This window comes from Cariama cristata, unplaced genomic scaffold (genome assembly GCF_000690535.1).
Source record: "Cariama cristata isolate BGI_N322 unplaced genomic scaffold, ASM69053v1 scaffold3030, whole genome shotgun sequence".
Lineage (NCBI taxonomy): Eukaryota > Metazoa > Chordata > Aves > Cariamiformes > Cariamidae > Cariama > Cariama cristata.
In genome coordinates this window covers 21,458-33,093 of record NW_009595150.1, presented here as the reverse complement: position 1 = coordinate 33,093, position 11,636 = coordinate 21,458, and the positions used below count along the sequence as shown (strand labels likewise).

Here is an 11,636-nt window from a genome sequence, read left to right as displayed (position 1 = left end):
AAGATGAGTCAGTGTGATGGCTCCTTTGGGTAGGTTTTATTATTTTTATTTTTTGATTATTCTATTGCTGTAGTGATTAGAATTTCAGGCAATGAGCTAAAACAATATATTACTAGACTGGCAGTCAATCAGATCACTATCACTTCAAACATCATTTAAGAAGATCTACTTTTTTTATTATTTATATAGCTCCATAGTTCATGGTGCTACATAGAACAAATCAAAGACAGATTCCCTGCCCCCTAAGAGCTTACAGTCTAGGCAAGTACAAGAACAACAGGAGAAGATAACACAGGCAGGGGACAGAAAGGGGTAGTAAATGAAAAGAAGGACAATTAGATTACAGTCACATGAAAGGCTAGTGTGTTTGTCTTGGTGGATACAACTGGGGAGATGAAGTGCTTGAGTAATTTTAATTAGAACTACATTTTATAGAAAAGCCAGAAGAAAGGGTTTTGAAAATAAATTTGAAAGTGTCAGAGGTGCTTGTAGGAAGGCAGAGAGGCAAGACTGGAAGGGAACAGGACATTAACATATTTGATGTTGGAAAGCAATAATCTTGGATGTTAGACGAGTCAACCTCAGCGACCTTTTCTTTTCCTACACATCTTTGAAAATATGACAAAAAGCACAATTGCTCCTGTATACCTAAATGCAGGCTGCTATCTTATTTTGCTTTTAATATGGTGTCAGTACACATTTGGGGATATATTGGACAAAATCCTCTGAAGCAGGAGTTTTGACACTGCTTTCAAAGTAGCATTTCAATCATCGTATTTTGTGATTGTTGAAGTACTTGGAGATTCCAACGTATTGGGAGACTAAGTGAAGTTGTGTCTAGAGTACTTTAAATATTTTTCTAATATCCTTAATACAATAATACAAAAATTATTTTATAGCATTATTTTTTACCTCTTTGTATGCCGCTATCTCTGCTCATGACCCCTTTTCCCTGAAAACGTTTTGATTTTGTAGAATATCAGGGCATTTCTCCTACTTCTAATTGAGGCTTTGGATTTTGGTGGGTTTTCTTCATAAATTATGTCTTTTCCATTCTGAAATATTAACTAGTTTGTGTAGTAGGGCTAAACTGTGTTATTTTGGTTTTTTGGAAGACTCTATGGATGAAACCAGAACGGACTGATGCAGAGAGCCTCAAGTAATATAAACACGAAAGAAAAGATTCTTTAAAACCCATACTGAGTCCTTCAACTGAAAACTGAGATAGAAACTTCAGAAGGTACTATCTCATACAAAACCTGCCAGATACTCCCTGGATGTGTTTGTATTCGTGTTTATGTAATAGGAGAATACTATGAAATGGCCTACTGATGTCTATAATCGGTCAATTCCTCATTTACTATAAAGCACCGCATATCTCTAGATTTCGTCCAACTATTTGGCTGAGAATTTTCACTACCAGTCCTTTACAAATTACATAAATCAATAAGCTACAGGGGGTTTTGTCATTTATTCTGTAATGTCCATGTAGTTACCTATTGTTGTATAACCATGCTGAGACAACCTGAAGATCTAAATTGTGTGTCTTGAGATTCCTTAAAAATTATAGATGTTTATCTTCAAAAAGAAAAAAAAAAAAGGCCCTGTTCAGTTGTTACCTCCAATTGTCATCTACCAGCTAGCACCACATAACTGAGTTATAACTGCTTTAAAAGTCTTCTCTGGAGTGACATGCAAAGTCAGTCAGAGAAGCACCCATGATGTTGTCCTCGAAAACCAACAGACTAATTGAGCTGTTATATGAAACCACATAAAGCAGTTGTGTACAAATTCTTAATCTTCATGGGTCAGATATTCACTTGGTTTTGGTTGGTGTAGTTCCATTGATTTTAACAACGTGATAGAAATTTATATTACATGCGCATTTGGGAATTTGGGACTAGTCATTCAGAGGCCTTTCAAAATGAGGAATTTTTCTTCAGAATTGAGGGTTTCCTTCACAACAGTGAAGGGAAAATGAACCACTGAGCTTTTTGAAGTACAAAGCTACCAGTAGTATTTTCTACTACTTTGGGGGTCAACTCTTTGTTAGTCATTTTTCCTTAAATGTCTTAATTTTCTGTGAAAAATACAGAAATAATTACTAACGCACAACAAAGCAACAGTATGAATTAGTGTATGATTTTTTTTAAAAAGCCATTATCCTACTATGAATCTGTGGAGCCATGTATTTCTAGTCTTGATCTTAGATACAAATGCCCAGTTACTTTGCATATTTCCCTTAATAATGGAAGGCTGAAATTCTCACTGAAATCTTAATTAAGTCACACTACTTCTGTGTTAGGACTTTTGTTCCTTGGGAGGCTTGGACCAAATAAAACATTTCGGCCATATTCTGTATTCACACTTTGGCTCACATAAAGCTTAATGAGAATTAGTCATGTGCATCAAGGTGAGAATGGAATCCTGCTTATTTCAACACCCTTAATGGAGAAAAGAAAGGTTTGTTTAAATATAATACAGCATTTTATTACATGATTTTACAAATTTTATTGTAAATCATCAATCAAATGCAATAGCCAATTTTTATTCCCATTCCAAGCCATCGTTATTAGGAGTTTTCATTGTATTGTATGACAGTTACTTTCTTCCCCTTTGTATTTTAAAGAATCAACTTAAACTTAAATACGTATTATGTAGGTATACTAATTCTTAGAATCTTTGCTGAAGGCGTTTTTATCCTGTTTATACTTCAGACAAAGATAACCTGTTCTTTGTTATAACAGAAATGGGGATGAAACTCTCACAAATATAAGAGAATTTGCTTTCTCAGTCCCTGTTCACAATGGAAATGGCCAGCTCAGTCTCTATGAAGATTTGTGAGAACTGGGTAGTAGACACAAACCTCCCCCTTCCCCCCAAATTTTGGGATATAATTTCTACAGTTTGAATCAGGTATCTTATATTCCTGTGTTAGAAAGATGATAATATTAAATTAAGCCCCAGTAAACAAATGACCTCATTACTCACCAGTGACTGATTATCTATCATAACTTTAAAGTTTTTTTTTTTAAATTAGTTAAATGAATTAATTTCCATATAAAGACCATCTTCATAATCTTTTTTTGGTCGACATAACATTCCTATACAACCCATCCTATACATTTTCTGTTGAGATACAAATAAATTTACAGTAGACGGAGGTGCAAGATTCAGCATCTGTAGGGCAGTATTTCAAAATGTTATGTCCAGGAACTCACCACAGGCAGGACATATAAATTAGCTTTGAAGCAGCTAAGAGCCAGATCCTTCAAAAACTTATCACAATGTACTGTACTGGCTTTTCTCAGAAATCCCAGCAAACTCTCTGGCCACACATTTAGTGGTAAGAATCGGCAGGATAGGGCACTAAGCTGAGGCTAAGTACCAGTACTGACACAAAGTACTGTACATATGTTGCTCAAATCACACAGCAAAAACAAAACAACTAAAACTGACATAATTTTAATGCTTTTTTTTTTTTTTAATTTTGTGCATTGGATTCAAACAGCAAACTGAGTGCACTTTAACTGTTATCACAATGTGGTCAAGAGGTCTGTGTCTTTTACCATTTATACACAATTGTTCATGACAGCATGTTATCAGCCTAGTGGAAACCAGGGGTGTAGCATGGTAAGCAGTGGTGGTAGTGCACCTATTTTTTATATTATCTAACTTGAAAATATGTCTCTTCTAAGATACCTTTTTCTTGATAAAAATAGTTTTCACCAAACGTTGGTGGTGCACACGCACTACCATTCATGCTTGGCATCACACCCCTGACAGAAACACATGTTCTTATTTTGTTGATAAAAAGTATTACAAAAATTTCCATACAAAAACTATTTTCATAGAAATCTTGCATTTCCACAAATAAACCTGAACATTTTTTTTTTTGAAAAAAAAAAAACTGCTCAAGAATTTTGTTCATTTAGTACTGTGACTGTATTGAAAAATGCAGTCCTCCTTAAAGTTCTCCACATTCACTTCTTTTAGGTGACCCATCCCACTTCCAATATTAGTGAGAATTGCACAGGCTCCATTGAGTTCAATTAGCAGCAGGAACAAGGGTTTCAAAACCCATTCAGGCTAAAATGCAAGCCGTCTATGTGTGAAATACACTGCTTCCCACCCCCCCTCCCACTTCTCAGAATTAAAGAAAAAAAGTAATTGCTTATATCTAAAGGTTGTAAGATACATTCCTTTGCACTAAGGAAACCTTCATTCATCTAAAAATTGGGTCAAAATTATGGATTTTGGGGGTTTCTTTTAGATCAAAGTTCCAGCCCAGGTAAAAGTAATTTACTGTTTGTTTGTTTGTTTGTTTGTAAATTATTATTTATTTACTTAGTTCAGTGACACAGACAGTCCAAAAAGCAGGTGAGCATCTCATATTTATCCTTCTACTCATGGGATTTATGTTTCTTCACTTTAATATTTCTCCCATCCAGGAAACTCATATCGCCTGTCCAGATGGTAGTTTCAGTCTACCAGCAGTTACCAACTCTTCAATACTTGGAAGTTCAGAAGAACATATGGTTTCTTGTTCCACTACAGTTTTGAGATATCACTTTTACTAGACTCCTTCCACGGACATTTATTCTCCATTTCCTGGCAACCGTTGAACTTCAAAAGGAACCTGTAATTTCTCACTGAGACTGCATTTGAAACCAGCCACAAAACTCACATGGAACATTCATTCATTCAGAATGGTGGAAACCCATGACGAACAGTGTAACCCCGCATAACTTGGTTGATCCATGATGCTTGTGATTCGAGTCTGGCCATTGCAACTGCTGAGATCACAGAGTCTCTAGTTCATAGACACAGCGGCATGAGGTAACTCATTTTATTTTGCACAGGTTGCATATTTCCACAGGAAACATTCTCGCAAGGTTGTTTGGAAAAAAGACGACAGTTTGTGCTTGGGGTATTTGGCTTCCCAGCTCTACGCCATGGTTTCTTTACCCGGCAACCTTCTGTCGTTAAATGTGTGCATGTTGATAACTTCTTCTGTTTTCACAATAACAGGGGCCTGTGGCTTGTGTTTTAAACGACGCTGACACTTCAGAGACATCCTTAGCTCCTCTACCATGGCACTACAGAAGGACCTCTACAGAGGGAAATAGAGGAAGAAGAAAAAAAATCTGTAAGACACGTCTAGCTGCAATGTCTAGAAGCAGATTCACTCTATTGGCACAGCCTCATCACTCCTGCAAGTCTGCTTTTTCTCAGCCTGGAGCTCATAACAAATTGCTGTCTTTTAAATATGCACCACATAATAATTAAAAAGACTTATCAAGCTGTGATGACTCAGTGAAAAAATCACCTTGTCTCTACAATTATTTATCTGGCAGCTACTGACTGTGGATGCATATAATACATAAAAATATTTCAAACAGATGTTCTGTTAACACAGGTTAGCTTTACAGGATGGTGTCTGAATGTAACGTGTATAATAGGTAGTCAGTAAAATCGCCTTGCTCATATTTCAAATTAATAATTTCATTTCTATATGATTTAAACAGCTGTTCCTCAACAAAACAACAAGCCTTATTATAGGAAGTTTACCTGAATTAATGTTTAAATACTGTTAAAATGCAGACCCATTACTGAAAACTAATATCTACTCCATTATTTTTAATACGTTCTATATCTAAACACTTTTTTCACTACTGACTATCATTTGTGGAGTATATAATTGCAAAAAATATTCCATTTCATTGATCTTTATAAAGAGCATATTATCAGAAAAACAGTTTATTAACATGTTTTCATCAAAAGCCAGATCCTCAAAGCCCTTTTTCGATTTTACAGTGCAAGAAATTTGAAAAGTAAAATAAAACCTTGCTTATTCCCTCAGTCTGACTGAATCCTCAACTGCTAATAGTGTACGAAACAATTAGCCTGTCCTCAGTGTGAGAATCAGAAAGAGGAGCATCAGTTTTGGGGCCTGTGAATTAACCACTTTTATCATATACTGTAACTTCAATATTTTCCAGCTCATGGAGAAATGTATTCACTAAAGAACACATCCCAGAGCCTGAGATGTTATGACAAGTCTCTGACAATTGCTCTCACCCAAAGCAAATTTGAGGTATAATCTAGCCCTTTGTATTTTGCTTTCTTAATCTCCAGTCCAGGGAGATGATATGGAAAAAAAAAAAAAAAAAAAAAAAAGCACCTAGAATTACCATAAATATCTCTTGATCATTGTTTGATTTTGTGTGATTAGTTGTAGATCATCAGTCATTATATAATTGTGTAATTTATCTCCCAAATCAAGAATGCTGCTTTATTTGTAAACTGGAACATCTCCACTATTCATACAAACCTGGAGTTTGGAGATCAGATCCAGAAAATATTTAAGCACCTTACCCTACCAGGTTCTTTGGGAATCTAAATTGAAACTGTGTTTATCAAAATCTGCATTCAGCTTCCAACCTCCAGGGTTGAAGGCATTCCGAGCAGTAAGGCATTCAATTTTCCACATTAAACTTCATAGATTTGTCATTTGGCAATAGTCAGTAGGAATTCTGCTAAACACATTGGTGCTCGGCTTAGTCCTGGATCCCATCAGAATTCACACTCAACTTCACCTTGGGTAAAGTCATCAATCCAGTAGATGTGCTCCGAAAGAATCTAACAAATCAAGTTCCTCAAAAAAGGTGGCAACTGCTAAAGAAGGACATGTGGCAGAGATCACAACTTTTTTTCTGTGCAGCTGTTCATCAGCTGGAGCATTAGAGCTGAATGTGAGACACATTTGAGAGTGTCAATTCAATAGTGTCTTCTGCCAGAGGAGAGTTAAGCTTCAGTGTCTCAGCAGCGGGCTGTAACCTACAGGCATTAGACCATTTCAAGGCAAAACCACTCGCAGTTTACACCTACTGATCCTGCTGCAGTTTGCACAGAAGCACTTAACAGAGGTAGAGGAGGAGAGAGGGAGGGAGGGAAGGAGGGAGAGCGTGAGTTCATCTGTAGATCAGGGACTAGAGCACATAGTGGCGGAAAGGCTTCAGTGCTAGTCCCTGTTTCAGCGACAACCCCAATATTTTTATGTAAAAATCTGTTTAGTGTAAAAGAGTGAAAACATAAGTTGTCTCGGTCATTGGTCAGAGCTGAACCTGAATCTCCCAAATCCTGAACAAATGCCCTTTTCCTTAATCCTTTGCACGAATAAGGTAATAGGCAGGTGGGAAGGAAAGGGTGATCTTACTCTGGCTGTGATACTGTTCCTTTCAAACACTCCTTTCTCTTGCTGAGTTTGAAATGAAGGATGACACCTACTCAACTTATGATAGAAAAGGTTTAGCCACTTACAACCAAGAAAAGTTTAAGTTATGAATCCAAAGGAGAGGAAAGTATATCTCTCTGGTGCAGAGTCAAGCACAAGTCCTTCAGAGGTCAAAATTCAAGACAAAATTCATCATTTCTGGCTGGAGTCACTTCTGCAATGGACACTCATTAGCAATCTCTTTTAAAAATGTTCTAGTGCACGGGGTTGACATCCAAGACAGAATTTATGGCTTTCATTATGTGAATGAGGTGGCTAAAATTTCTAATTGAATGGTCTAGAGCTGTAATATGTCAGATCTTCATGCATAAGGTATCTTTGCTTAGCATTGTGTAGAAAGCAGGAAACGGTACCTCCTTCTTATCCAGTTGTACTTGGAAAGAAAATATTCAATTTTCTTGGACTTTCTCTTTTTTTAAGAAAGTGCTATTGCTTAACATCAGAACTACAGTTATGATTATGAATCCCACATTAACCCTGAAATCTTTCAAAAGGGTAAGATTTAATTTAATATTCCCTAATGGCTTATAGGCTAAATTGCTAAGACTTGCAGATCTTGGCATTTTCACTATGTGGGGAACCTAGCACATAACTCAGGAATTTCACGGCGAATCCATTAAGAAGTAAATGCTGTGACTCTCAGTGTTATGTCACCTCCAGTCATTACATGGCTCTCACCTCTGGAATGCAAGACCTAACTAAAACATTCTGAGGAACAAAATCCTTCTAAATTTAAAAATGGTGCATTAGCACTGAACACTTTCAAGATTGTGTCCCTTGTCTTTTTTTGCTAAGCCACCTAACAAGAGTGTCAAAACACAGTGAATCCTTTTCAAGATGCATCAATACATCAAAACCTTTTGCAAAAATCTGCAAACATTTACCAAAGGGCATAAACTTTTAGGTAATATCAGTAGGAACAGGATTACAATCAATAGCCGAGGTAAGAAGATACATGCAGTTGATACCAACATTCTGAACTATCCTGAAAATGAGATTTCAAGAAACTTGCCAACACATTTTATCTGAGAATTTTACCTGGATCTGAAAACTCATTAAAAGAGGAATGCTGGCAAGACTGACAGTCTTAAAAAGACAGTTACACAATTTTGAGATAGTTATTTTAGATAGAAAATTCTTATTCTGTGTTTTCAAATTACTTCATATAAATTAAGTTCATGGGAACTTATCTGCATCTGTTGTATTAAAAACATTATTTAACTACTTCATTTACTGAGTTTTTTTACGTATGTGATGTATATCACATTTGATGTATATCAAATATCTGAAAAGAGTAGACAGCATTATCTCCCAGGCAGTATTATTGTTTTGGTAACTGAGCACTGAATAAGAGAAATATTACATATCTCTCTCTCTCTCTTTTTTTTTTTTTTTTTTTTTATTTAATTTCACTCACTGAAATAGTCATATATTTTAAAAAATATTAATTCAAGGCTATGTAAAAATTCATGACCTGGATCTTTATTCATCTTTGGGTTCTATCTGAGAAACATAAGGAAAACTTTTCCCACATATTGCAAAATCATGTTCAAAAAAGGTTTACAAAGGATTACTTTATGTTTGATCTTTTTTTTACTAGAAATTCTTCTATTGCCTCATTACAATTCCAATGTGTGTACAGTCTCCATTTTCTGTACAGTTAAAGTCTATGTTCTTTCACTGTTAGGATACAACTTTTGGAATAAGAAGACACGGAAAAAAGAAGCAGCTCCTGATTACTTTTTTTATGACAGATAAATGGCATTTTCAGATATGATTTTTTTGATAATATAATCCAATGTCTCGATTCTGAACTGAATTGACTGTTCAGATTTTTATGGAAAAACAGTGAAATGTTTTCAGAGTTTATAGGCTATATTTCAAAACAGTTGTCCATCATGAAGTTGAGCACCTTTAGTATATATTACAAGACTCTCCACTTAATTCAAAGAAAATAACCTTTTGCCTCTGACTTACCTTTCACTCTGCAGGCATATTATAAGAACATCAGTTATTATTGATTTTTCACCAACCCTTACAAAATCGTAAGTTGTCTTCTTAAATGTAACCAGAAAGTAAATGCTGCCTCCAAGTCATCTTAGATATAATCAAATAGTAGACAAGTTGAAGGAAGGTATACAGTTCACTAAACAATAGTGCAGTTAAGTGCAACTGTCTGTTGCAGCGAATCACCAGAAAACATCAGAAAAAAGAGCTGCAATTGTAAGTGGGTTGTTCAAGTGTACAAAAGAAAATTTTAATCAGAACTGTAGTTCTTAACCTTTTAAAACAAAGCAATTTTGAAAAAGCTCATCGCCTTAAGAGTAAAGAAGTAACTGATATCTCTCATTCTTTGCCACAGCTGACAGCTCACAAGTCACGTAGAATCAAAATGACAATTTTGTGAAATGTTACCACTGTTTACAACCTATTTAGACAGCTTGTGCATAGCTTTACTGCCTGAGGAAAAAAATGTATCTTTGCATGTATGTATTAATATGAAAGGTAGAAAATATTTAAATAGTTTTCATTATATTGCCTTATAGGAATTTAGAAAGGTAATTATAAACTATATTAGTGTTTGTTAGACACAGAATTATGAGATTATCACCACAGATTTTGCCTGTAACAGCCTAAAAAGAGCAACAGGAAGACCAGAATATCATCCCTGTACCACTCCATATTCTGATTTAAGTGAATAATATTTGATGTATCTGAAATATAAAAATCTCCAATTGCTTTCCGTTTCGTATTTCCCCCCCCCCTCTTTGATGCAGTTAATATAAATTTGACTGTCAACATTCAATAAAAAACTGTAAGATTTACTTAGAGGTTGATTACTTCCAGTCTTGTGTGTCAGATGTTATTTGAAGCCTTGTTTAATTTTCTTAAAACAGTAACAACAGTAATCCTGCATCAACTTCTTGTGTTATTGGTCAGTGTTCTAGCATCTAGTGGGATATACCAATCAATCAAACTGGTTTTTGTCTTCTTGAGGTTAGCTGAGAATGAATGCACAGCCCTACCCTGACCCTCCTGCCTAATTAGTTTCTGCTTCCATATGCCACCCATCCAGGGATTTTGAATGTGTACATGGAAAACCTGTCAATCTTAAACTCCCTAGGCAGAAACACGAATCCTAGCAAAATGTTGATTTTGGATCACAAAGAGATGAACAGTTAATGGAATGAAAATCACCTCAGAAAAAGAGAAATCATATTTCATTGTAGTTGAAACATTACCATTTCAAAAGAAGTAAAAGTGTACTTGATCAGATTTTTAGGTTGCTTAGCTATATCCCTAGTCCTAGACATGATTATTGATTGAAGGTTGTACACATGTACATACATATATATCTGTATATATATAATATGATTACATTAAAAATATTTTTTGCCACAGGATTTTCTGATGTAGTACATTTTCAATCCATAGCAAGTATAACGCACAAGTACACTGCAGACTAAGTTCACATCGATTAGCTGAACATATCACCAATATATTCTCAATTTCAGATTTTGCAATTATTGGCTTTTTGGTAGAAGTAGAATGAGCAGTCATTTTAGGAAGTTATTTTCAGGCCAAAACGTATGGGAGATTTCATTGCCTACTCAAATAATGACAATAAAATCAAGCAAAATGAAAATTTTAATCCATAAATTAAGTTTTGCTTCCACCATAGTATCTACAATGTCAAGACCAGTAGAGTTGTTCCAGACAGCTTAGTGAAGCATGAGGTGCTTCATCCTGTAACTGAATTGAATGCTGACTGCTTCAAGGACTTTTCTAGCTATTTTATGGAGAGGATGAACAAGAATTTGATGGGACTGATCCTTCCTGTAATAAAACAACACTGAAATAATCTTCCACGGGCTGAAGTGCTCACTAAGTTTGAGAGTTATGCGATGAACTCAGAAGACATAGGACCTCATTGCAGGCCACTTCTAGTACATATTTTTAGTGTCTCCCAGTGGGAGAATAAGATTCCAACTTGCCTTAAATAAATTATCAATTGGTGTCCAAAACACCAATTGAGCCACTCTCAAATTCTAAACTTTATTTCCTGACAAAACAAAATGCACTCTGGTGGATGACCAAGACTTCTGGTAAAGCAACTCTGAGTCCATTTAAAGTCTTCTGAAACTGTAACCCCATTTCCAGTCTGAGGGCATCCTGACAGCTACACTAGTTCCTGTGGCTGATGGGGAACTCCTAGCAGTGCAAAAAATCTTTTTCAAAGGTGGTTTTGTTTAGCTCTGCCAGCAGCCTTTCTGGCCATCGCACTGACCATGGTGTTTTTCTGACTCACCTGTGGACCTAGGCTGGGGCAGATGGGATT

At 35.7% G+C, this 11,636-nt stretch overlaps 1 protein-coding gene across 1 annotated transcript in view; it reads right to left on the bottom strand.

Moving 5' to 3' along the window:
• Positions 1-4,600: 4,600 nt before the first annotated feature.
• LOC104162182 (glutamate receptor ionotropic, kainate 2) overlaps positions 4,601-11,636 on the bottom strand; it is a gene marked incomplete at its 5' end in the record, with an annotated part of 15,622 nt that continues 8,586 nt past the window's right edge. Inside the window, one exon of the mRNA XM_009700849.1 lies at positions 4,601-5,113. Within this exon, the coding sequence (XP_009699151.1) occupies positions 4,949-5,113 (165 nt within the window). The remainder of the gene's footprint in view (positions 5,114-11,636) is intronic.